This window comes from Pongo pygmaeus, chromosome 12 (genome assembly GCF_028885625.2).
Source record: "Pongo pygmaeus isolate AG05252 chromosome 12, NHGRI_mPonPyg2-v2.0_pri, whole genome shotgun sequence".
Classification (NCBI taxonomy): Eukaryota; Metazoa; Chordata; class Mammalia; order Primates; family Hominidae; genus Pongo; species Pongo pygmaeus.
Window position 1 is genome coordinate 48,428,579 of NC_072385.2, and position 27,299 is coordinate 48,455,877.

Here is a 27,299-nt window from a genome sequence, read left to right on the forward strand (position 1 = left end):
TCCTGCTTGTTTTATCTTACATTATAATATATAGTTTCAGGACCAGGCAGTGGCTTACACCTGTAATCCCAGCACTTTGGGAGGCTGAGGTGGGTGGATCACTTGAGGCCAGGAGTTCAAGACCAGCCTGGCTAATATGGCAAAACTCCGTCTCTACAGAATTACAAAAATAGCTGGGCGTGGTGGCGGGTGCCTGTAATCCCAGCTACTCGGGTGGCTGAGGCACAAGAATCGCTTGAATCTGGGAGGCAGAGGTTGCAGTGAGCCGAGACCATGCCATTGCATTCCAGCCTAGGTGACAGAGCAAGACTCCATCTCTTTCTCTCTCTCTCTCTCTCTATATAGTAATATATATAAAAAATATATAATATATAAAAATATATAATATAAAATATAAATTATATATATAAAATATATTTTCAGTATTTGTTCATGGAAAGGCTTTTATTGACTAAAGCCTTTGATTGAGTTTTATTGGCCAAAGCAGCAAAACGAAAGTGGAGACTATCTGTCTGTCTGTCTATCTATCTATCTATCTATCTATCTATCTATCTATCTATCTATCATCTATCATTTTTATGTGCAGACAGCATCCATGGAAAGAGATACAATGTGTTGGCGGCAGTGGTTGCTTTTAGGAAGCGTGATTGGGGAATGGGAATTGGAAGGCGATCTATTTCTTTACACTGTTTAAAATTTTTACCATATGCATACTGTTAGAAAAAAAGGAACGCTGAGATCGACATGTGTTATGGGTTGAATTATGTCTTCATCCCCAAATTCTTACATTGTAGTCCCAATCCCAAGTATCTCAGATTGTGACTATATTTGGAAACAGGGTCTTTGCAGGTGAGGAAGTTAAGATGAGGTCATTAGGGTGGGCCCTACTAAAAAATGACTGTACTTATAAAAAAGGGAAATTTAGACACAGAGATAGATACACATGTGGGAAGAACACTATGTAGATCGGAATTATATAGTCACAAGCCAAGGAACCACCAGAAGCTAGGAGAGAGGCCCGGAAGAGATCCTTTCCCAACTTCTTCAGAGGGAGCATGACCTCGTCAACACCTTGGTTGCACACTTCTAGCATCCAGAATGGTGAGGCAATACAATTCTGTTGTTTAAGCTGCTCAATTTGTGGTATTTTGTTATGGCAGCCCTAGAAGCCTAACACAACACATGAAAAACGTTAACAGAAACTGTAAAGGAAGGATTTGAATGGAGAAAGGGAGGCACAGTGGGAGGCAGTGAGCACTGGCTGGGTGGATCCATCCAGGACCCTTGTGCCTGCTCCTTTGCCCTTCTCCCCTCCTGGCCACTGTCCCCAGCTCCTGGCTGAGCATGCTGCTCATGGCACCTGGCCTTTTTGGATCTCCAGGAACAAAAGTCCTTGTATCCCAGGTGTGTTCAGCTGATTCATGTGAGGTGACTTGATCAGTGACAATGCCCCATTCAGGATGGTCCTCCTGGAAGACGCCCTGGGGTCAACTTAACTGGTGGAGTTTGTGAGCAATTCTCTTATCCACAAGCCACATCCTGAAACCCCAAATTTGTCAGACTGGTTCAGACTTCTCCAAGCACAGCAAGGAGAGTAAGTTAGGTAAGGATGACTGACAGTCATTAGTTCTATCAGAGAGGGGTCCTTCAGAGATGCCATAGTAGTTTATGAGGATGCCATATCTGGGCCTCAGTTGTTTGAATGGGAGTGAGTTTAGGGTTGTGCATTGCTCCTGTGGTGCCCATGGAGATTTCCCTTGGAGCCCCATCCTGTCCTGGACTTGGCTCCTCACTGGAGAGGGAGTTACCTCCTCTAGCTCCACAGATGGCTACCCATGGCCTGACCAAAAGTTCACTCCAAGGGAGGCAGCTTCAGCAGGGCCCTGCCCTGCCCAGCTTCCCTCCAGGGCAGCCTGAGGCATGGACTGCTAGGTCTGGGCAACGCAGGTGATAAAGGGCTGCCATCTGGAGTGGGACAGCTGGATAGCAGTGACCTGCCTCCCTGGTTTGTGGTGGTAGTGTGCGAACAGGCACCTCGAGTCATCAGGGGAGTATTCTGCCTCCAGGGAAACCCTGTAAGGACCCTTTGATCCCACTCAGAGACTGTTTCTTCAGGAATCCATCTTGGGTCTTTCTCCAAGGAGTCTGTTTCAGTGAGGGTTTTCCCTTGCTTAACATAAACAGTGCCCCAGAGACTTCCCCACATCTCAGCTAAGCCAGCGAAGGAGGGGTTTGGGGTGGGCTGCCTTGTCTGATGACCCCAGGCCAAGCTGTCTTTGAGGCTCATTATGGAGCCTTCCTCTGACTTTCATTGACTGCGTCTCTTTGGACATACAGTGACCACTGTGTTTGGTGTTTGGCACCTGCCGGTGAGCACAGTGTGGGCAGGATCCTTGCTCTTCTCAGCCAAGGAAATCCAGCCCCTTCTACCTCATCACTTAGCTGGTCTCTTGAGGCACTGTATCTCTTGATCTTTTAGGTCAATGGCTTATCTTGTGCTGGGTTTTAATCTGTGAGAAGCTTAAGGCCTTTCATAAGTAGTTGGGGTATAAATAAGCACTCATGAAAGCCATGCTTCCCCTGGGTTGTTATTCGGATCATTGCAGCAGCTCTGAAAGGAAAGGCGTGTGGTGATTACTGGAAGTCATGCTAGAGATTTAAAAAGTACATTTCTGTGGTTTTTAGCAACAAAAGAAAGATTCAGCACCAATTCTGATGCACAGCCCACTGTTCAAACTTCCTTAAAAGAAGAGTGTTTATAGTATGGCCTCCTCATCATAGTGCTGGGTGACATGAGGTGACCTCCCTTCCCTCCAGGAAAAATAGAAAGCAATGACCCTGGGATGATCAAGGGTTTTGATTTGCTTGTGTATGTGCTGTCCTGGCAAGCCTGAAATCAGAGAGTTTAACTTTGGGCCTCTGCCTTTCATTCTCCTCCCAGAAGCTTCTATGATACACCAGACCTCCTTTCCACCCTTCTTTTCAAGATTTTTCTTGAAAAACGCCCCCTTTTTCAGGTAAAATGAAAGCTCCATTAAAGGCAAGGATCTTGTCTTGTTCATGACTATATCTTCAGTGCTTGGAACAGTAGGCATACAATAACTATTTATTGACTGAATTAATGAATAGAAGAAGAGATGAATGAATGCAATTTAGGATCATTTAGTACTGTGACTTGCCTTGATTCTGTCCTTGATTAGTTGACACAGAATGAATTCTCATGATACCCTTCATCATCCCTTATGCCCTTCCATTCTTGATGTTCAGTCTATCAACCACTCAGTTTCCAGAATCCTGGAGTAACTTAGGATCACAGTTGGCATTTTGCTACCCTTCTTCCCACCCCCTTATCTCCCCCGACTTTGCTGTTCCCAGGCCTTCTGGTCCTTGAGGACCACGGGCCCAGATACCTGTCACTGATGAACACCATTAGCCAGGTCACTGTCCTAATGTCCATCTTCTACCAGGGATTGTGTGTAATTCTCAGTAGGGGAGTATCTGATATCTTAAATCATTGTAATGCACAAAACTCTCCAGTAGTCATTTTATTTACTTATTTTTTGAGAAGGAATCTTGCTCTGTTGCCCAGGCTGGAGTGCAGTGGCACAATCTCAGCTCACTGCAACCTTCGCCTCCCAGGTTAAAAGCGATTCTCGTGCTTCAGCCTCCCAAGTAGCTGGGATTACAGGCACCTGCCACCATGCCTGGCTAATTTTTGTATTTTTAGTAGAGACAGGGTTTTACCATCTTGGCCAGGCTGGTCTTGAACTCCTGACCTCAAGGGATCCACCTGCATTGGCCTCCCAAAGTGCTGGGATCACAGGAGTGAGCCACCGTGCCCGGCCTAAAGTTCTTATTTAATCTGTGATGTGGCCCATACACAGTCTGCCCCAGTTTGCAGACTGACATGTCTGTTACAATGGGTAACTCAATCTTCTCCAAATACCAAGAAAACCTTAAGGAAGAAAAACATTTCAAAATTAATGGACACTCTTCGAGGAAGGTATTTAAGCACCAGGTAACCTGGGCTTGTGCTCAATGCCTTTAAGAGAATAGCAAAGCTCATCAGCAGGTATTTGTGAGCCAATCAGACTTTGAGAATTTGGCTTGGATGAGTTAGATGGAGACAGAATATGTGGGACTTTGGCCTGGGACCAGGCATACCTGATAGGTGTTTCATAATGCCCCTCTCTCTTCCCTCCCAAACCTTTGAAGGTTTGTTCCTCCAGCTAATCTGAAGTCAGTTGGCAATTCCCAGTTGTTGTGGGTAGGCCCTAATTGTATGGCTTTAGAATGCAGGGGCTTATACCTGTGGAAGGCTGAGTTGTCTCATTTAGATCAGTTTGCAGACATGCGCCTGGGTGTATCTGCTTCTCTGGCAAGGCTGTGATCCCACATGTACCAGTCTGTTCTCACACTGCTAATGAAGACATACCCAAGACTGGGTAATTTGTAAAGGAAAGGGGTTTAATGGACTCACAGTTCCACATGGCTGGGGAGGCCTCACAATCATGGAAGAAGGTGAAGGAGGAGCAAAGGCGTGTCTTACATGGTGGAAGGCAAGAGAGCGTGTGCAGGGGAACTCCCCTTTATAAAACCATGAGACTTATTCACTATCACGAGAACAGCATGGGAAAGACCCACCGCCATGATTCAATTACCTCCCACTGGGTCCCTCTCACAACACGTGGGAATTCTAGGAGCTACAGTTCAAGATGAGATTTGGGTGGGGACACAGCCAAACCAAATCACCGCATGACCAAGCAGGCTTGTTACCTGCTCTGGCTTGTCACCAATAGAGGAGTGGGAAGGATGGGAACACAGTATGGTCTAGAGGGTACCAAGACAGAAGACGCTATTGTGCAGAACCTTGGGGAGATGCCTTCCAGAGAGACTGGAGTTACCTCTGCCAGAGAAAAGGAGGAGGTATTGAGAGAAGACAGGATGGAGGGGTTTTACAGAGAGATCTGTCTCCTTTGGTTAAGGTTGCATCACAGGCACAGGAAATATTAGAGTAACTGAGGGAGGTAACTATGTGGAAGGAGGGATGCTGTGGTTTGAATGTGTCCCCTCCAAAATTCAGATGTTGCTAGTGTGATGGTATTAAGAGGTGAGGCCTTTAGGAGGTGATTAAGCCATGAAGGCTCCTCTTTATAAGGGCCTTTATGGGATTCAGACTCCTCTTTATAAGGCCTTTATGGGATTAAGGCCCTAATAAAAGAGGCGTCATGCAGCCGTTCAGTTAGCTTGCCCTTCTGTCTTCTTCCATGTGAGGATGTAGCAAGAAGGCCCTCACCAGACCAAAGGCCAGTGCCTTGATCTCGGACTTCCCAGCCTCCAGAATGGTGAGAAATATATTTCTGTTCCTTATAAATTACCTAGTTTCAGGCATTTTGCTGTAGCAGCACAAATGGACTGAGACAAGGGGTACGCAGTGGGCCTGTGCCACCTTGGCCCACGGGAGGCAAACCAGGAAGCCTTGTCTCCCCGCCACTCAGAATGAGGAGAACATGTGAAAGGAGAAAGGGGTTGGGGCTGGGTAGGGTCATTTGCTGACCTGAGACCTCTAATGCGTTGTCTCTGGAGAGCTGAAACATCTTGCTAAAGACCTCATAGTCAGTCTTTGCTGCAACACAGATGGACCAAGCCTGTCTGTATTGCAGCAAAGAGTGAGGAGATATTCCAGCAAAGGCAGCATCCTGTATGCTGATTACTGGGGAAGCACAAGAAAGGGGAGCTGTCAGAGGCTATAGAGCTGCATCTGTACCTGGGGAAAGTGAGAGAGAAAATTCCACGGGTCATAAGTGTTGTCTGGAGCCTTGTAGGGGGTGGCCAGCCCCACTACCCACCTGATACCAGGAACCCTACCTCCCCACCTCTGACCCAGCTCTCCAGTGCCCAGGAGAATTCCCTGCTTTGTAAAATGAATTCTCCTGGGCACTGGAGAGCTGGGTCAGAGCTGGAGAGGTAGGTTTCCTGGCATCAGGATCTTGAATTTGGATTTTCCCAAAAGATGTTTCAACGAAGCTTTCTCTTGTGATGTATGCCTCAAATATGTTTGGGAAACCTGGCATACTCTGTTCCCCATCAAGGTGAGCCACATCGCACATTAGTATATCAAAGACTGAGAAGTTCTGTAAAATTAAAACCTGTTTGATTTTCTTTTTTTTTTTTTTTTTTTTTGAGACGGAGTCTTGCTGTCATCCAGCCTGGAGTACAATGGCACAATCTTGGCTTACTGCAACCTCTGCCTCCTGGGTTCAAACGATTGTCCAGCCTTAGCCTCCTGAGTAGCTGGGACTACAGGCACATGCCACCATGCCCAGCTAATTTTTTTATTTTTAGTAGAGACATGGTTTCACTATGTTGGCCAGGCTGGTGTTTAATTTTGTTTAGCCTTCATTTCCTATTTTTTCACATTAACTTCCATTAATATCCCATGGATCTAATGACGCCATTAGCTGGCAATGCCGCACTGATGGTTAGAAAAGATGTGGATAATGCACTGGTTCCTGCCCAATCCTTTATGTAATTGGAACCCACGGGTAGGTGTGTCTGTGAGTCCCCAGCCCTCTCTCTGCCCCACCTCCTAGCTTCTTCAGTCGTTCCTCACAAGCCAGCTCTTGGGTTCCCTCACCTCTTGGTCACACTCATGGAAGAGTTCCAGGTTGTCTGTGTCCTCCATAAGGCAGTTCCCTAGGTGTGTCTGATTGTGGCTGATTTGGGAAGGACAGTTCTCCTCCTTTTCTTTGGACGCTGTCCAGGGATTTGTGTTCCCTTTTTTAAGTAGCACTATCCACGTCCTTACATAACGAGCACAGAGGTGAAGGTATTTCCAGCCATGGACAAAAGAAATAAGATGGCAGCAAACAGTTGCCTTGTTAGTGAACTTAAAAGAGACCTTTCTTTTAGGTCATCTTTGCTTTGAACCAGACCCTCCTGCAGCAGGAGAGCCTGCGAGCGGGCAGTCTTAAGATCCCCTACACGACGGAGGATCTCATCAAACACTATAACTGCGGGGACCTCAGCTCCGTCATCCTCAGCCATGACAGCTCCCAGGTGAGCGCCCTTTCCCCCTGCCAAGCTCAGCACACATTTAATTATAGGAATAAAAACATTACCTGGCAACACGTACATCCTGTGTACAAAGGATTGAGGTCATGAGGGCTCTAGAAATAAAGTGGGCAGATTTAGATGTCATTGAATGAGGCACTACAGCGAATGAAAGCTTTACAATCCTTGTAAGAACAGAGAGGGGCATTGATGAGGGTTAATTCCAGGATTCCAGCCAAAGGATGAAGCTTCAAAGGATTTAACAGCGGGCCACATGAACCGGCCTTGAGGAAGGGAAGGGTTCTGGGTCTGATGGCCTCCTGGCTGACTTAGGTCACACTTTTGCAAAATGATGGAGGAGAACTTTGACTGCAGCTTCAGTGGCCTCTAGGAACATGTGAACATGATATAACTGTGTATTCACAGAAGGCTTACAGGGTTGGGGCATCAGAGCTGGGAAGGCTGCTAGCATTTGCAGACGTGGATCATTGCATCCTGTGGTGTTGCAGGATGAGTGTGACTGAGCTGGTGGATTGAGTGTTTGCCCAGCTCAGACCTTACCTGTGGGCCATTAAGTGGAATGAAGCAGCTGCTCAGCCTCAGAAGATGATGGTCTCCTTCCAGGAGGGAAGTGGGATGGATCTTTGTTATGCTTTTATCAACAGGCTTCCCATGGGACAAGCCATGGTGCCTTCACCTCCTCTCTAGGACTACATGCAAATAGCAAACACCAGCTAAACTTCTGAGGTAGGGGAGCGTGTTGTTTCCCCCACCCAGGACTGGTGTCCACATGCATGAGGACACTGGAGAGGGGAGACAGGAGCTAGTGGGTGTGGGTGATGCTGTACAGGTCTATGTTAAATCTGGGGACCCAGCCATAAGGAGACATGTGTGAACATGAGAGCTGAAGGAGGAATAGCAGCAATGGGGAGAAGGACAGCACAGGCTGAGTGCAGCATCAGCCCAGAAAGGTGACATTTCATTAATACAGAAGCCTGAAAAGACGTAATGAGCATCCCCAAAAATCTAGAGGAAGAAAAAGTCAAATTGAGACAAAGTGAAGCAGGAGGAAAGGGAGAACAAGAAACACATTAAAGAAGGAAAAATAGAGTTGTTGGTGGTGATAAATCTTACCTGCACTCTTGCTGGGGGTAGGGAAAGGGGGAGAAAAGTCAATATCAATTGGGAAATTGACATTTGAAGCAGTAGAAAAGTGGGTGGAGGATTTGGTCATTATGTGGGCAAATGGTGAGGCTGATGGAGCAGATAATACAGATGCCTTATGCATTTTTCTCCTGTGGCTTTCCCATATCTGTCCTGCCCACAGGGCCCCTACAGGAGGTCAAGGAATGTGCTGCCACTGTGAGTGAGGGCCAGGCTGGCCAGCAGGGAGTGGTGCAGGCTTTGGGTGATGTTTGGAATTTAGAAGGTAGAGCAGGATGTCAGAGGGAAGTCACCCTGTGTATCTGACGCTGCCTCTGTAGAGAGGCTGGTAGAGAGGGGGCTCTGCTGAAGAGAAGAGATTTTGGGAAATGGGCAGGGGATCTTACATAAATGACATGATTGAAAAAAATAGACGACAGAGTAGAAGATGAAGGCTGTAGATTTGAAAATGAAAGAATATCATTTCGAGGCCATCGCGAAAGGAGATCTGTTATCCATAGATGGAAGTTAATGCTGTCACAGAGTCTGAGGACTTTGGAAAGCTTTTTCAGAGGCTACTGGAAGCAGCAGCAGCAGGCAGTGTAGATACTGACCAAGATAATGGGTAACATTGTTAAGTCCCTGGGTGGAGGAGAGAGCATGCACCCAGGGGGAGGAGTGGGAGGCTGAGGTTTGGGAAGCCAGACAGCTGAGGGGGTGGGGAGAAAACACAGAGTGCCAGCCTTACCTGTAGCTCCTGGGCTGCAAGAACCATGCTGATTGTCACAATTTTGACGCACTTGCATCCTGTTATTAGCCAAAATACTGAAACTGGCTAACATGTATACCAGAATCAAGTGAAATATTTGCCAGGAGGGCAAAGAACATTGGGGAAAGCAAGAGAGAGAAATAGGAAGTGGAGAAATAATGAAAATGTAAAGTAGAGGATTTATAAAACATTTAAGTGTTTATATAAATTTCATGTTTTTGGTAATAGAATCTAAAATATGTAACTATATAAGACTATTTTTATAAGAAAGGCATGTGTGAATCACACAAGTTAAAACTATGGATTGCTGTGCAAAGACAGTGTCCTTTTTTTTTTTTTAATAAACACACGGCATCAGACAGAGCCATTTAACTAAAACAGAAGTGCAGTTGTAAATAGCATAAGAGTTCATTCAGTGCACTTTACTTAATATTTTTTTTCACTTTGGTTACCGAGAATGTGATAGAGTTGGAAACATAGCAGACGGGAAACTCCAAGAATGGCGTCACTCTTCTCTTGACAACGTCTTGACCGTCTAGGTTAGGGGATTTGATGCTCCAATGATGTAACTTTGTTAATAACTCTGTTGCCCCTTATTTTTTTTCTCTTTATTTTGGTGGAGGTCCCCAATTTTATTAATGCCACACTACTGCCTCAGGAGCGCATCACTGCTCAGGAGATTGACAGCTACTTACGCCGGGAGCTGATCTACAAGCGGAATGAGAGAATAGGGAAGCGGGTGAAGGCCCTTTTGGAGGAGTTCCCTGACAAAGGCTTCTTCTTTGCCTTTGGAGCTGGTGAGTAGTGGGTCGCCTCTGATTAGCCTCTGAAATCTGAGGCTTCTCCCAAGAAGGGAATGTTGAGGTGAGCCCCTGATTAGGGCCTGTGTTAGTCATGAAACGAGATGAAGGGAGTGACACCTTCCTTGACTTATTTCAGTTGCAGAGTGGCTCCAGCTGGGGACGGAGCATCCAGCATGGTTGAAATGTTGCTGGATGAGCTAGTGCGTGTGACATCACCCACAGCTCTCTCCACACATGAGCCAGCTGGGAAAACATTTTTGTCCTCTGAATTTCATACTTAATCCCAACTTCTTCCTGGTACTTTTCACTTTGTAAACTTTCACTACAAATATGTCTGTCTTTACTCTTCTACCTGACAATGAGCCTCCCAAATCCAAGGCCTGGGGCTGATACATCAGCTGTTATTGACTGTTAACAGCACACATGGAGACAGAATAGGACAATTGTTTTCTTTTGTGGGCTTATTGAAATAAATTCTCTCCCCCGGAGTGACTCTGACACAGAATTCTTTGCAGCCTCAGGAAATCAGGATAGAAATGCCAGAGGCTGGACAGTATGCAGAAAGCTCATTTGCTGGGCTTGGCTTTGTTGTTTCATATTTTTCTGCTAACTTCATAAACTTAAACAAGTCCTGTCCCTCAGTTTCTTTACCAGTAAGATAGGGGGTTGGAGAGAAGCAATTCTGAAATGGTGGAGTGAGGGCCTCCAAAAGCCTGTTCTTCCATAACATCAATAAGAACACTGGAAAAAATGGTCAAAATCAACTTTTCCACAGCTCTGGAAATTAATTAAAGGCTTGCAACAATCCTAGAAGTGTTTATTTAAGAAAACTGGATGAATTTTGATAGAAGCAGTGGGCTTTGTGGCATTTTAACTTGTTCTGTTTTTATCTCCCTTTTCCCAGCTTCACAGTAGCCTTAAAAATCAGGAGCCTTGAACTACAGTAGCTGTGAAAACCATTTGCCTAATGGTTACTGGAGGGGACAGAATGGGTTCAAAGTTCCTTCAAAGCTCCATCCTTAAAGAATCATCACTATCTGACATGTCCAATAGTTCCCTGAAATTTCCATTCCCAAGCTTGTCTTCATTTGGACCTGACTCAGAGCTTGCTCTGTGTGAATAGCCCTATTCTTAGGGTGTTTGTTGAAAACAATCAGTGGCAGCTGTTTAACATCATAGTTGCTGGAAATAGCAATATTAATTGAAGCTTACAAGGGGCTGCCCAAAAAACTTAAAAGCAAAATCCCAAAGGGAGTTTAGAAAAGCTCTAAAATGTTCCTAGAAAGCCACATGCATGAGAAGGGCTGTGCACATGCCCAGGAAAGACCTGAGAAGGTCCTAATCTCTCACCTCTGGCTGATCTTGAGGCTCTGTGTAAGCAGAGTGTGAAAGCTAATGCAAGGTCATAAATTGCCTGCTGAAGCATCAAATACATGCCCCCGAACTCACACAGCCCCTCTGCAAAGGTTGGGAAACTTGCAAGGAATTTAAGGAAATCTCTGTTCAGTCATTAGCCAGCCACTAAGCTAACTGAGCAGATCCTTCAGTGATCACACACAACAAAGAATACAGACTTTACAGACTTAGTCCTAGAAAATCACTACACAAACAGCAACAACAATGCACCTGGGAAGAGGGGAGAGGAGATGAGTTCCAGAGTTGGTATATTATTTAAATGTCTAGTTTTCAATAAAAACAATTATAAGACACAGAGCAAAACTAGAAAGTATGGCCCATACCCAGGGAAAAACAAGCAACCAATAGAAGCTGTCTTTGAGGAAGTTAATATCTTGGACTTACTAGAAAACGACTTTAACACTAGTTATTATAAATATGTTCAAAAAACAAAAAGAGGCCGGGTGCAGAGGCTCACGCCTATAATCCCAGCACTTTGGGAGGCTGAAGCAGGTGGGTCACCTGAGGTCAGGAGTTCAAGACCAGCCTGACCAATATGGCAAAACCCTATCTCTACTAATAATACAAAACTTAGCCAGGCATTGTGGCGCACACCTGTAATCCCAGCTACTTGGGAGGCTGAAGCAGGAGAATTGCTTGAACCTGGGAGGCAGAGGTTGCAGTAAGCTGAGATCATGCCACTGTACTCCAGCCTGGGCCATAAGAATGAAACTCCATCTCCCCCCACCAAAAAAAAAAACCCTAAAATAAACCATATCTAAAGAATTAAAGGAAAGTTTGAGAACAATATCTCACCAATACAGAATATCAATAAAAATATAAAAATTATTTTAAAAGAACCAAATGGAAATTCTGGAATTGGAAGTGTAGGAACTGAAATGAAAAATTCACTATAGGGGCTGAACAGTAGATTTGAACTGGCAGAAGAAGAATCAACATACATGAAGATAGGTTGATTGAGATGATTCAGTATGAGAAAGAGAAAGGAAAAGGAATGAAGAAAAATGAATAGATCTTCAGATACCTGTAAGACACCCTCAAGTGTGCCAGTGTATACCTAATGGGAGTCCCAGAAGACAGGAGAGAAAAAAAGAAAGAAATAAAAAGAATATTTGAATTTAAAATTGCTTGAAAATGTCTCAAATTTGATGAAAAATATTATTCTGCACATTCAATCCATGAACTATAAGTTGTATAAAATCAAAAAGTTTCACACCAAGGCATATCATAGCCAAACTGTCAAAAGCCAAAGACACAGAATCTTGAAAGCAGTGAGAGCAAAGCAGACAAGGGATCCCCATAGGATTAACAGCAGATTTCTCATCAGAAGCCATGCAAGCCAGAAGGCTATGGGAGACATACTCAAAATGCTGAAATAAAAGACTGTCAACAAACATTTCCACATCCAGCAAAAATCAAAAACGAAGGAGAAATCTGTTGCATGTGAGCTGAATAGAATTTGTATTCTGCTGTTGTTGGATGAAGTATTCTTTAAATGTCAATTAGATCAATTTGATTGATGATGCTCTTCAGTTCAACTATATTCCCTGATAATTCCAGAATCTCTATCATGTCTGAGTCTGGGTCTGATGCTTTCATTGTTTCTTCAGATTGTAATCTTTCTTGCCTCCCAGCGTGACTTGTAATTTTTAATTGAAAGCTGGATATGATGTATCTGGCAATGGGAAGTGAGGGAAATATGTTTTTAGTGTGAGGGTTTATGTTAATCTTTCTCAGAGTTGGGCTGTTTAATGTTTTGCTGTGGTCTGAATATTCCTTAAAACTTGTGTGTTGAAACTTAATTATTATTGTCACGGTATTAAGAGGTGGGGCCTTTGGGAAGTGATTAAGACATGAAAGCTCCACATTCATGAGTGGATTCATGCCTCTTAAAAAGACTGGAGGAAAGTAGTGTAGGCTCTTTTTTTGCCCTTGTGCCTTCCACCATGTGAAGATCTAGCATTAGCCCCTCCTGCCATGTAAAGCCTCAGGAAGAAGGCCTTCAGCTGGACATGGTGGTGCATGCCTGTAATCCCAGCACCTTGGGAGGCCACGGTAGGAGGATCACTTGAGCTCAGGAGTTTGAGACCAGGTCAACACAGTGAGACCTCATCTCTACAAAAATTAAATAAAAATTTAGCTAGGCATAGTGATGTGTGCCTGTAGTCCCAGCTACTTGGGAAGCTGAGGTGGGAGGATCACTTGAGCCCTGGAGGTCGAGGCTGAAGTGAGCTGTGAACATGCCACTCCAGCCTGTGTGACAGAGTAAGACTCTCTGTATTAAAAAAAAAAAAAAAAAGGCTCTCACTGGGCACTGAATGCCTATGCCTAGATTTTGGACTTCCCAGCCTCTAGAACTGTGAGAAATAAATTTCTATTGTTTATAAATGACCCAGTCTGTGGTATTTTGTAATAGCAACACAGACTAAGCCATATTTGCTGTAACTCTAGGTCCCAGAGGCTTCAGTTTCCTCTAGTGTCCTCTAGTTTTTCCTCTAGTTTTTTTGTCTTTGTGCTTTCTTAAGAACCTTCTTAAATAGAGTCTGAGTCTTGCTGTACTTTCACGTGTAATCCACTGTTATTTTACTAGAGCCCTATTGTTGTGGTGCTAAAGTGAAGATACCATTTCATACTCAACTAGGCTAAAATAAAAAAGATGGATAGTAAAAAGTTTTGGTGAAGACATGGAGAAACTGGCACCCTCATACATTGCTACTGGGAATGTAAAATGGTGTAGCCATTTTGGAAAACTGTTTAGCAGTTTTTCAAAATTAAACATGGGGCTACCATTTGATTCAGCATTTCAACTTCAGGATATATGCCTAGGAGAATTGAAACACATGTCCACACAAAAATTTGTACACAGATGTTCATGGCGGCATTATTTATAATAGCCAAAAAGTGGAACCAATCCAACTATCCATCAACTGACATGGATAAATAAAAGGTGATATATACACACAATGGAATATTATTTGGCCATAAAAACGAAAGAGGTACTGATATACGGTACTACATGGATGAACTTTGAAAACATTATGCTAAGTGAAAACAGCCAGTCACAAAATCATATGATTATATTTATATGAAATGTCCAGAACAGGCAAATCTATAGAGACAGAACGTATTCATAGATTAGTGGTTGCCAGGGGCTGGGGTCAAAATGATGAAAATGTTTTAAAATTAGATAATGGTCATGCTTGCACAATTTTCTGAATATACAAAAAAAAATCACTGACTGGCATACTTTAAAAGGATCAATTTTATGTTATGTGAATTATATTCAAATATTAATAAAACTGTTATAGAAATATGAGGGGTTTGGCTCCCACATTATGTTCATTGAAAAGTTCTGCCACAAACAAACTGCAGTTTGTGCCCTCAGCAGTGCCTGTGAGTATGTGGTAGTTTTCTTCTTCTGTAAGTCCTGTGTTTCATGTCTGGATTGGGCACCGTGTGCACATTTGTACTGTATCGACGAATGGCTTCCTGTACAAACCTGTTAGCCTGGGCCTCACTCTTGAGGCACCATAACAGTGGGGCAGGCCCCAGATGAGAAAGTTAGGAAACAGAGCCAGTGGTGGTGTCCCAATGCACCACCCCGGGTCTGCGTGAATGGAAGGTGCCCAGGTGCTGGAGTGTGGGCTTTTGCTTTCCACCCCTGCCAGACTTAGGTGAGCTCCCAAAAGCTTCCGCTATGTCCAGTGCAGGGGTAATGGGGCGCTGGGGTGAGGGGAAAGGTCAACTGGGTTCTGGGCTGGTGGGAGGCTGGGGCACTGCTTAGTCTGAGCAGTTCAGTGGGTGGGCCCTCGTGGTGGGGTTTGTGCCAGGCAGGTGGAACAGGCAACACCAACACCTGAGCTTGCCCAGTACTCAGGGCTCGATTTGTCATACTGATGCAGGGCTAGATTGGGGCTGACAGCCCCTGGGCACTCCTGACGCCCGAAGTGCCCAGGGGCTGTAAGTCCCCATCTAGGACTGGCTCCTTCTAGGGCAGAGTTATATTCCTGTAGCTGCTTTCTCTCTGTGCCTTCTGAAGGCTAAGTTGAGCTGAGGAAACTATAGAAATTGCTCCCAAACACATTACTGTGTGCTTTTAAAACTTAAAAGCTGTGTGGTTAGCAAACTTTTAATTGCAAAATGAGGATAACTGAAAACGGAAAGTACTGGAGTTTTAAAATCAAGCAGCGACTTTTGTCATGGGGATCTGGATATAAAATGCGAAGATTAGAAATGGAAATCACCTTTGCAGTAGAAGAAAAATTGAAGTCAGAAGTGCTAAGTGGAAACTATAATCACTTGTTCTAAATTGCCAGTTCCTTACTTGCAAATGAATAACCTAGGATCAGTGGTGAAAGACGTGACTTTTTTTCTTATTTAGGTGTCGATCTTAAATCAGCTTATGCTGATTTTTGGCTCCTGTTTGCCAGGGTTACTTCTCCAGTGGCCTCTTGTCCTACCCCACATTTCTAGGTTACAGCTATCGCCCCTGCACTGGCAGCTGTCTAGGCTGGTCTAGGCTGTGGGGAGGACGGGAGGATGGGAGGGAATGGTTTTGCCAAACTTCCCTTTCTGAGCCCCTGCTGACCCATGAACACCCCCTTTGATGCATGAGGGTGAAAATGAAAGCAGGAACCACGGGCCTTCTGCTTCCTTCTCAGGGCCTATTTGCTGTACTGCCACAGGCTCCCAGGGTTCCCTGGTTGTGACTCCTGAGACTACAGTGGGTTTGTCCTATGCAGAAACCTCCAAGAAGGACAGACCTTAGATTAGGTTGCCTTTACTTTTTCTAGAAAGTGGTGATTGGGAAGTAGCCATTCCTTTGGTCCCACCAGCCTCCCTGTTTTCTCAGAGAGCACAATTGCATTTCATCCTGTAGTTGGGAATTCCCCCCCCCCCCTTTTGTTTTTAATTGAGACAGAGTCTCGCTCTGTCACCCAGGCTGGAATGCAGTGGCACGATCTCGGCTCACTGCAAACTCTGCCTCCCGGGTTCAAGTGATTCTTCTGCCTCAGCCTCTCGAGTAGCTGGGATTATAGGCGCCCGCCACCACGCCCGGCTAATTTTTGTATTTTTAGTAGAGATGGGGTTTAACCATGTTGGCCAGGTGGGTCTTGAACTCCTGACTTCAGGTGATCCACCCACCTCTGCCTCCTAAAGTGCTGGGATTACAGGTGTGAGCCACTGTGCCCAGCCTGAATTCTTGTATTTTCTCCAGACCAGTGTCCTCACCTTTCAGGATCCTGCTCACATATCACCTCTTCTGGGAGGTCTTACCAGGTTGCAGTTTGATGTCCAGGCTCTCCCCTTAGCTTTGTGACTTCAGGTAACTTGCTGCATTGTTCTGATCTTCAGTGTCATTGTCTCTGAAATGCTACTGATGCTGCCCTGCCTGCCTTGCAGGACTGTTGGCAGGCCTGATCCCAGAAGCTCTCTGGAACTGTACTGTGCTGGACAGATAGGCAAGGGGCTTGGCAGGGTAATTTCTTGGTTCTAGGGTGTGTGTTTGGGGAGTATGTTTGGTGGTCCTGAGAGCTGCAGCATTTCAGGTTGTTTTTCTCACTGCAGGTCATTTCATGGGCAACAACACAGTGCTGGATGTTTTGCGGCGTGAAGGCTATGAGGTAGAACACGCCCCTGCTGGACGACCCATCCACAAGTAACCGTCCTGTGCTTCTATCTTGGCTGGGGAGCTGAGACCCTCATGGGGCTGCCTGGGCACCAGGGTGGGCTGCTATCTTGAGGAGCTCCAGAGAACCCCTGCCTTGTCATTTCCCCCACACTTTACCTTACGTGGACATTTGGCACCAGCTCAGCTGGCTCTGTGTGGCTGGGGCTGTGTCAGACATGGTTGGCAGGATGGACACTTTGGGCTGCAGGGGCCACACTGGCCTTTTCCTCAGTGGTGTTTGGCGAGTGGGGGAAGGTGAAGGGAAGGTTGCCCAGGGGTCAAGGGGTAGGGGAAAGGAGGGGTAATTAGGCTTGATGCCCGGTGTCCTTTGCCCTAGGTGTTTCGGAAGTTTTCGGGAGGCAGAATCGGGCCATGACAGTGATAAACAGGCCAGAGGGCTTAGGGGTGCCGGGAGTTGCATGTCTCGCCCTTCTCAGGGGCAGGAGAAAGCCCCTTTTCTCTGAGCTGTTTCCTCCTCCCTAGGTTTATTTCTTTCTCTCTCTCTCTTGTTTTTTTTTGGCCAAACTGCCCTCTGCCCCTGCAGACCTTTCCGTAAAGAACTCAGGAGGCTCAGCCCCCAGCCCTCAGCAATGCTGTCCACCCACTGGCCTCCCAACTGGTCGTCCATCCTGGTGGGCCCCAGGTGTCCTTCCCCTTCCCCTGTAGTAGTCTGCTTGGGCTGTCATAATAACCACCACAGACTGAGTGATTTAATCAACAGAAATGCATTTCTCACAGTTCTGGAGGCCGGAAGTCCCAGATCAAGGTGTCAATGGAACTGGTTTCTCTCGGGACCTCTTTGTTTGGCTTGTGGATGGCCGCCTTCTCTTCCTGCCGGCGCATGGCAATTTTTTCCTGTAAGCGAACATCCCTGGCCTCTCTTCTAGTAAGGACACTGGTCCTATTGGACTAGGGCCCTCATGTTAACTGAATCACCTCTTTAAAGGCCCTAACTCCAAATAGTCACATTCTGAGGTACTGGGGATGGGGCTTCAACATGTGAATGTGGGGGGCACCCATCATCCCCTAATATCCCCTCCATTCTTCTGGCCCCCACTTGCTCCCGATCTGTGGTCAGCAGCCCCCCCTCCTGGCAGAGGTCTCAGCTGTAGCGAGAGCGCTCCAGAATGCAAATGCCCATCCCCTGGCAGAGGATCCAGCAGTTATGTCTGCCCGAAGGCCGCCCATCTCCAGCTGCCCTCTTTCTCCTCAGAAGGCCCCCCTTCACTGCACCTTGTCTCCCTGTTCCCCCTCACCCCAGAGGCTCCTGCCTGGCAGAAGCCATGATTTTTTCAGTCCCCCTCCAGGCGGGAAATCCTGGCTACATCCTGGACTTCTCATCCCCACCTCTCTTCATGCCCTGTATTCAGTATGTCAATACGGACCACCCTTCACAGAGCACTTTCTAGTTTACAGAAGCGCTGATGTGAGACTGCTCATTTCCCTCCTCCACCAGGCTTTTGGCTTCCTCCAGTAAAGACTCGCTGGGATTTGTCCTCCTCCATTTCCATGGCCACCGCCCCCTTCCAGGCCCTTCTCCCTCTGGTTCACTCTTCGCCCTTCTGTGGGACTATTCTTTCCAGTGTCCCGTATTCAAACCCTCCGTGCTTTCATATTGTTCTCTTTCAAGGTCATTGTCTTCACGTGGAGGCCTTGGCACTCCTTCCAGCACGGATCTGCTGCTTGCTTCAGAAGAGCTTCCATCCCGTCCCTGCCTCTACACCTTTACTGACGCTACTTCCCCCGTCTGAGGAGCCCTCCTCTCCTCCCCTTGACCGGGAGGATCCTGCCCCTGCCTGAGTCAGCTCTGCTGCAGGCTCACATCTCCTGCCTCTCTCCTTCCTGTTCTCCTTGAGATCTGGAGAAGCCAGCCCTTAGGGGTTCTCTGCGCCCTGCAGGACTGTAGGTCTTTCCTCCCTCACTGGCCTCTGGTTCCTTCTCAGCAATTGCCGCTGGACTGACTGGGCTGGGGTTCAACGCACTGTCCCTGGGGTGCTGGAGAGGGCCCTACCTGGGGAGTGTGTGTGTGTGTATGTGTGTGTGTGTGTGTGTGTGGTGTAATGTGTGTGGAGTATGTGATGTTTGTGTGTTTGTGTGTGTCTGGTGTGTGGTGTGTGTGGGGGTGTGTTGTGTGTGTGTGATGTTTGTGTGTAGGGTTTGTGTGGTGTGTATCTAGTATGGAATATGTATGTGTGGGGTATATGTGTGTATGTGTAGTGTGCATGTGTATGGTACATGTGTGGTGCATGTCTGGTGTGTGTGTTGTTTGGTACGTGTGTGTGAGGGGTGTGTGTGGTATGTGGGGTGTGTGTGTGTATTGTGTATGTGTGTGTATTGTGTATGTGTGTGGGGTATGTGTGGTGCATGTCTGATGTGTGTGTTGTGTATGTGTGGGGTGTGTGTTGTGGTATGTGTGGTGTGTGTGGTACGTGTGTTGTGTGTGTGTGTAGTGTGTGTGGTATGTGTGGTGTGTGTGGTATATGTGTGTGTGTTGCTGGTTGTTCCCAGGCTCCCTAATTCTGCCTCTAACCCTGACACCTGCCCTTGGGGAAAGGAAGGTCAGGAATCCGTCTTTTTAGAAGCTCTCCAGGAGATTCCAATGCCCAGTGAAGGCTGAGAACCAGTGTTCTCACTTCCCGGGGAGGAAAAGAACATTTATTGGTGGATCACCAGGTGGTAGCCAGGTTTATATGGGCTCTCTTAATTCTCAAAACCAGCCTGCAAGGGAAGTGTTCCTTCTCATTTACTAATGAAGAAACTGTGAAAGGCCACACAATTAACCAGGACCAGGAAATAGCACAGACCCCTCCACCTCCCAAACCTTTTCTTTCTACCCTTTCTTCTCCCACCTTTTACTTCCTAGCCTCTATGTCTTTGTTCGTGCAGTTTCCTCTGCCAGAGATTCTTTCCCTACCCACACTACCGCCAGTTCTCTCTATCAGAATCTGTGAGATCCAGCACAATTGCCACATCTTCCTCCGTTGCTCCAGCCTGGGTTCATCCTGTGCAGACCCCAAGGAACCTATGATTTGTGCAAGAGCTCTCTCTTTCTTCTAGAGCCTTCTGGACAAGGATCTAATTTTCAAAATCGGATTTCCAGGAGTACCTATCCTGGCATCTGGCACATGATGGGATCTCAAATAGGACTGATTATGTGTTAATATCATTGCTGGTACTGCTCACATGCATTCATTTATTCAGCCAGTGGGGGACCTGAGAGGTTTTAGGGGTGAGCGTGCATACAGTGGCCCCAGGTGAAGCCATGAGGGAGGATGAGGTCTCCAAAGGAGCTCCTGTTCAGGAAGAAAGGACAGGGTCCCGGGAGGCTAAGGGCCCAGCGAAGTGGGTGGGGGAGAATGCCCACAAAGAGGGGCTGGCAAGGAGGACCAGGGCAGTGGAGGGATACCTGTGTCCTTCTTCCCCTCCTCGGCAGCCATCTGGTAGTCCTTAAGGGATGATTCTGGTCATGTGGAACTTGAATCCAGGGCAGGCTGGTGTGGCTGGGGACATGAGGGCTGTTAAGTGGTGATCTAGCTTACTTAAGGCCCTGCCAGCTCCCTTAGTCTTGGGGTAGGGCAGTATTGGGGAGACAGAGATGGGCCTGCATGTTGGGGTTTGGGGAGGGCAACTAGCAGCTGCCACTCTCCACCTGTCAGCAGGCTGGAAAACACAGGAAATGCTCCTGAATGTGAGGCTGCTGTTCTTAGAAAAGAGAAGAGAAAGAGATGGGGTTCCTGTTGGGCTAATCTTCAGAGGGCTTAGCCAGTTCTTCTCTCCTCCCCCTGGGATAATGGATACTATGTTAGTTTTCTATTGCTGCTATAACAAATTATCACAAACTCAATGGCTTAGAACAACACAGATTCATTATTTTATCGTTCTGGAGATCAGAAGTCTGACACAGGTCTCACTGGCTGAAATTAAGGTTTGGGCCGGGCTGCATTCCCTTCTGGAGGCTCTAGATAATTTGTTTTCTTTCCAGCTTCTAGAGGCTGCCCACATTCCTTGACTTGTGGAGCCTTCCATCTTCAAAGCCAGCAATGTTGCATCTCTATAACCATTCTTCCATAGTCATATCCCTCTCTGACAACAGATGGGTTCTCTGCTTTTAAGGGCCCGTGTGATTGGATTGGGCACCCCTGGATAACCTGGGCTACTCTCCTCATCTTAAGGTCCTTAACTTAATCATGCCTGCAAAGTTCCTTTTACCGTGTAAGGTAATGTGTTCACAGCTTCCAGGGGCTAGGTCATGGACAGCTTTGGGGATCTGGTAGATGTCCATTTGATTACACAGTGGGGTGCTCTAAGGTTCTGGTCAGCCCTGCTAGGGTTTATACAGCTTCACTCATTCTCAGAAGACTGGGAGAAAGGGGGATGCACCTGAACTAAGGATCTACTGTGTGCTCAGCACTGTGTGAAACATGGTGCTTGGGCTGTTTTAATCCTCACAGCAACGAGGCAGGATAGGTTAATTTTATGCAAGTGGCAGAGGCTCAGAAAGGTCAATTATCTTGTCTAAGGCTCCAAGCCTCGGGTCTTTTCCTTGTCAACCAGTGTGTTTCTTTCTTGGAGACTTCCATGAAGTGAGGAGGCTGCGTGAAATGCAGGTAGGGGGCAAATAAGCTATCAGCACAAGGGGGTAGCCCTATATTGTAGCCAAAATGACCATGGGCTTAGCCTTTGTGGGTAGAAGTTTAGCTAAACTGTGAGAATCCAGGTGGGTCAAAACATGATAATCTAGATCTTGAGCCTGTGATGTGATCCAGCCCAGAGGCTCTATGATGGATTGGGTGTGTTCAGCAGCTGGGATTTTCTATTTGAGACAGAAGAGCAGCCACCTCTATTGACCTAGGGACCCTTAAACCCCTGTCTGAGCCCATGTGAACATTTGTCTGTAGGATCTCCCTGGAGATTACAGTGACACTAATTTATACTCTTTATATTTTCTACAATGAGAATGGATTAGCTTTATGACCTGAAAAAAATCCCAACAATGAATGTTACTTAAAAATGGCAAAGAATTGGCTAGGCACGGTGGCTCATGCCTATAATCCCAGCACTTTGGGAGGCCAAGGCGGGTGGATCATGGGGTCAGGAGTTCAAGACCAGCCTGGCCAAGATGGTGAAACCTCGTCTCTACTAAAAATACAAAAAAACTAGCTGGGCGTGGTGGCACGTGCCTTTAATCCCAGCTATTTGGGAGGCTGAGGCAGAGAATTTCTTAAACCTGGGAGGCAGAGGTTGCAGTGAGCCGAGATCATGCCACTGCACTCCATCCTGGGGGACACAGCAAGACTCCGTCTCAAAAAAAAAAAAAAAAAAAAAAAAGATGGCACAGAATCCTTCTTGGAACCTTGTGCAGGTCAGTTTCCTCCCCCTGGTCTTCAGTTTCCTCAATTGTAAAGTAGGTGTTATGATTCCTCAGGACTCCTTAACTCAGAAATATGAGGGAGATAAAAACCAGGAAGAGTAAAGCTAATTTCTTCCTGATCCCTACTCTCCAACCCCCACCCAGGGCTATTAACTTGGCTCTTAAGCCCTGGCCTCGGCTACCTGGAGTTTCTGGGGTGCGGTCTTTGTTTGTTGTGAGTTGAACAGAAACAAAGCTATGATTTGTCTCACTGTGAGGACCCTCTGTTTCAAACTATAGAACATAGCCCTAGTGAGTTAGAGACCATGTTCCTTGCTAAATCAAAGCAGCAGACTTTTTCTGAGTGCCTACCATGTACCAGGACCTGTTTGGGTCATATGGAGGCCAAGACATAGTCTCTGCCATGGGCAGAGGGCTTGGTGGGCATGGAACTACCTGACCATCTGCTCTTGAACCCTCTAAGACAGTGGCCCCCAATGTTTTTGGCATTACGGACTAATTTTGTGGAAGAAAATTTTTCCATGGATCGGGGAGTGGGGGATGGTTTTGGGATGAAACTGTTCTACCTCATATCATCAGGCATTAGATTCTCATAAGGAGTGTGCAACCGAGAGCCCTAGCACACACAATTCACAACAGGGTTTGCGATCCTATGAGAATCTGATGTCCCTGTTGATCTGAGAGGATGTGGAGCTCAGGTGGTAATATGGTAGCTTGCCTGCTGCTCACATCCTGCTGTGTGGCCCAGTTCCTAACAGGCCACAGACTAGTGCTAGTCCATGGCTTGGGGGCTGGGGACCCCTGCCCTAGGAGGCCACCTGAATCCTAGAGAGCCGTGATGGGGACACATTCCCTTTCTAGGCTCTAGTTTCTTTGTTGTAACAATGAGAGGGTTCATTTAAGTGGCTTCACAGTTATGTACCAGGCATTGTGCTGAGCTCAGGAGGCAGTAATAATATATTAAGCCCTGTCCTCCAGGAACCTTCTAGCTATGAATTTATGTTTCTGGGGTCCTTAGTCTCAGGTTCAGAGTGGGGGCCTTTTTAAATCCTTTGCCATTTTAGGAATTCCCTTCTTTTATCTTTTTTGCCCAATATAAGTCTTTTCCTTTTTTGCTTTCCTTCTTGTATACCTCCTCCCTTCCTCACACAAGGCCATTAATACTGACTTCTCAGGTTCTGCCATGTTGTGGCTCAGACCTGGGGCCCACTCTGGTAATGTAGATCGTTCATCAAGGCTGAGTAATTGAGTTCTTACATGTGCTGGTCAGTGGCATCTACATCATTGGACGAGGAAAGCCCTAGACATGGCACATCCACTGCTCCCCTTCCTCAGGCAGATGGGAGTTTCAGGACTCTCACTGCCTACCTACATCAGGAGACAATGGGATTGAATCTAGTAGAATTCTTCTCTTTCTGCTCCCCCATCCCCTTCACCAAACCCTTGACAAAAGTTCTGTTGTTGGAAGAAACTTGGTCCTTTTAGTAGCTTATTTCTTCACTCAAAGAAGTATTTGGTGACTATAGTCACTTTTTGGGGAAAACTAGAAGTAAGTCTGAGTTTCCCATTAGTTGTGAAAATCTCTCTTTGGGAAAGATGATTTAAGGACAAATCTGCGATTAAGTGGTTAGAAGACAGCCCTGAGAGCCTCTTCCTGAATAAAGCCCTCATGAAGGTAAAGAAAGGGTTAACAGGGTTAAGAGCTACTTCAGTGGTTTTAGGCAAATGGCATTTAAACATTTTCCATCTGTCTTTAAAAGCTTTACTGTTCACTAGTCAGATTGGTGACATTTGCCTGTATTTGGGAGGCTGAGGTGGGAGAATCACTTCAGCCCAGGATTTTGAGGCTACAGTGAGCTATGATTGGGCCACTGCACTCCAGCCTGAGCTACTGAGGGAAACCCGGTCTCAGAAAAAAAAAAAAAAAAAGCTATAATTGTCAGTGTCTTTCTAGACAGTGCTGACCTGTTCATTGTTGGAAAACTACAGTAATTACTGTACATGTAATAGTTTAAAAATCTTGGATCTTTCTCCCCAGGACTAGGGGATTTGGAGAAGGTAGGGTGAGGATATCTGAGGGGAAAAAAAAAGGCGTCAAAGAGATAAATTCCCAAGGTAATTTCAAGAACTGGGTAATTTCTGCCCTTCCTGGCCAGCTTGAACTTTCAGGTTATCTGCCGTTGTTGTGAAACCCTGAGGTGTAAGAGAGCTGGCAAGGGCGCCATGCTGTGTGACCCTCCTCCAAATACCTTCTCCTTCCACTTGTGTACAGACAGAAGAGTAAAAAGACCTCCACACGGCCCACTCCGTCCACCATCTTTGCTCCAAAAGTCCCTACCCTGGAAGTACCGGCACCGGAAGCCGTATCCTCAGTGCACTTAACGCCGCCTCCCCTTGTGTCCCGGCCTGGAAGTGCCGACCCGCCCAGTGAGGCCGAGCAAAAGTTCCGGAAGAAGCGGAGGCGGTCACAGCGGAGGCAGCGACTCCGGCAATTCAGCGATCTGTGGGTCCGCCTGGAGGAGAGGTCAGGCGAGTAGGCTGGGTCGGGTTGGCATCCACCTTTACCCTAGTGAGCAGAACCAGGAATGCCCCTCACACTGGTTGCAATGGGAGCCCCCCTTATGGAGCAACCTTTCCCTTTCCTCATGACCCCAGGCACCCTTTTTCTGTCCACTGACAGAAGCAAATCCAGATTTAAGATAGTTGCTTCAAGCTAGGGCAAGGGCAACATGTTTATGCTTGTTAAAGAACAAGTTTCGGGGTAGGATGAGTCTGTTAAAAGTGGAAGGCATCTGGAAAGGTTGCAAAGAACTAGATATTTCAGATCTTTCTCCATGGCAGACTTAAGGAGAATGTCATAGATTTGCAGAGCTGGAAGCAGCTCCGTAGGAATGGGCATGTTTAACCCCCACATTGTAAGGTAAGGGTCGTGACCCTACACCGAATGTAGTCTCAGAGATGGCTGGGGAGTAGACCAGAGGTGGATAGGCGAGCCTGAGTCTGCAGGGCACAAGGCTTCTGGAAGAACTACCCCAGAGAGGCTGGGAGCAGGAATCCAGTTAAATTAATCTCAGCCTTATTGAGTCCCTCCTTTGTGCCTGCTGTTGTGTTGGATGCTATGTGTGTGGGGCCAACCAGACACGGGCCCTGCCTTCATGGAACTTTCAGTCTGGTGAAGAAGATGGATTTTTGAATAGATAATCTGGAGTGGAAGTGTAAGGTGTTGTGGGTGTGTGTGTTTGTGGTGCATGCATATGTGTGTGTGTGTTGGAGGTTACTACTTAGGGTCAGAGGTCAGGAAAGTCTTCCCTTGAGGAAGCATCCTTTTGGCTTCTACTGAGTAGAAGCCAAAGTGGAACCTTGTGAATAGAGCTTCTGAGTCTGGATCAGTAGACGCAGGGATTCAGTGCCTGCACAGCTGCTTAATAAATGTAGAATGAATGAGTGAGTGAGTGAACAACTGAATAGGGAAGGAGAAGAGTTGAGGGCAGAGGGAACAATGTGAAAGCCTGGTTGGAGGGAACGATTGTGTTAAAGAGCCGAGATAAAGTAATTCTGGCTGGAGCCTGGGAAGTGAAGGAGTAGTGGGGTGAGATGTGTCCAGAGAGGTAAACAGGGAGGGAAGTAGGGAGCCATTGAAAGGTTTGAAGCAGACATGTGATATGCTGTGTGATTTGCATTTTAAATGGACAGAAGCTGGCAGCCAGATGGGACCTGGAGAACAGGGACAGCTTCTGATGGTGTTCATGTCCCAGGGTGACTCATGAACCATCCTCCCTTGACAGAGGAATAAATTGACCTGTTTAGTACTTTTTCAAACAAGGCCATTGGTGGCACTATACCTCAGCTGAGTTGAAAGATCTGGGTAAGCCTGAGGTCATGGGCCCCTCAGCTTGAACTGTCTTGACCTGGTATGCCTATATGCTGTGCACATCAGGCCTGGACTTGGGCAGGTGAGAGAGGCAGAGACCCAGGGAGGAATCTGCATGGTTTGGCTCTGCCTCTGTGGTGGCCAGTGAGGAGGGTCCCTGCCTAAGATTGCCCAGAGGCTAATGATTAGCAAACTTTGAATTGGGCCTTATACAAGACTTTCACTAATCTTTGAACGAAGAACCAAATAGCCAGGGACAGTTGGCCAGCCTGCTGGTCTAAATATCCTCTGCCATTTGGTTTTCTGGTAACAGTGGCCAAAGACATGAAAGAGGGCCAGAGATATAGGAAGCCTATTAACATACGAATACCCATTCCTATCTTTAATGAGGGGAGATGAAGAGAAGCTGTGTGGGCATTTGGGGGCCTTGGCGTGTGTAGTGGTTTCTGCTGTGACTTCAGACTCTGTCTTTCTCTTTGCCTCCTAGTGACATGGTCCCACAACTCCAGGTCCCTGTCCTGGACAGGCACGTCTCCACTGACCTGCGGCTCCCTCGCCATGGGTATTCCCACCACAGCCAGATGGTGGCCAGCAGTGCCTGCCTGTCTCTCTGGACTCCTCTGTTCTGGGTGCTGGTGCTGGCTTTCCAAACAGAGACACCCCTGTAACGACTGGAAGCACCAGGCTAAGACCCTGACCCCTCGGACTTGAAGAATGGCCATTCCTGTACTCCACATTCTGGTCTAGCCTTGTTGGGCCCAATCCAGGAGAAAAGACTTCTCCTGAAAGAGAAGCCCAGTGTTGATTCTTCTCTTTCCAAGGAATGTGACTTCGGGTTATCCAACTTTGGCAGCAGGTGTACAGTTTTGTAACATAGTGAGTTGTGTGAAAATAAATTATAAATGAGTTGTATGAAAATAAATACCTTTTTTTGTGTAGATTTTTATTCATGATGTATATATATACATCAGGCAGACAATTTCTTCTCTCACACCCTCTGAATCCTTTCACTGCCTCCCCCTAGGCCCTGCACTTCTCAGCTGCAGCTCTGATCCCTTGAGGCCCTGGCTTTGTATCCTGACCCTTTCTTCTTTCCGCTCCCTTTCTTTGTGTCACTCTTGGTTCTGGATGCAGGGGAGTCAGTGGGCCATGGAACTTGTGGTCTGCATCTCTCTATTCAAGCTCTGGTGAATAGGGTGCTC

The 27,299-nt window shown here is 46.7% G+C and overlaps 1 protein-coding gene across 5 annotated transcripts in view; it reads left to right on the forward strand.

The window, feature by feature from the left end:
* Window positions 1-27,019, forward strand: part of TRABD2A (TraB domain containing 2A) — a 60,234-nt gene extending 33,215 nt beyond the window's left edge. For 2 of the 5 annotated variants that reach the window (XM_063648573.1, XM_054475519.2), the window contains exons 3-7: window positions 6,913-7,059; window positions 9,588-9,762; window positions 16,753-16,843; window positions 24,499-24,750; window positions 26,585-27,019. In XM_063648573.1, coding sequence (XP_063504643.1) covers window positions 6,913-7,059; window positions 9,588-9,762; window positions 16,753-16,843; window positions 24,499-24,750; window positions 26,585-26,765 — 846 coding nt within the window. In that variant the 3' untranslated portion in view covers window positions 26,766-27,019. Of the gene's footprint in view, window positions 1-6,912; window positions 7,060-9,587; window positions 9,763-10,672; window positions 12,164-16,752; window positions 16,844-24,498; window positions 24,751-26,584 lie in introns of those variants that run through there. The other 3 variants (XM_054475518.2, XM_063648574.1, XM_054475516.2) reach the window with 3 other exon arrangements.
* Window positions 27,020-27,299: the final 280 nt, after the last annotated feature.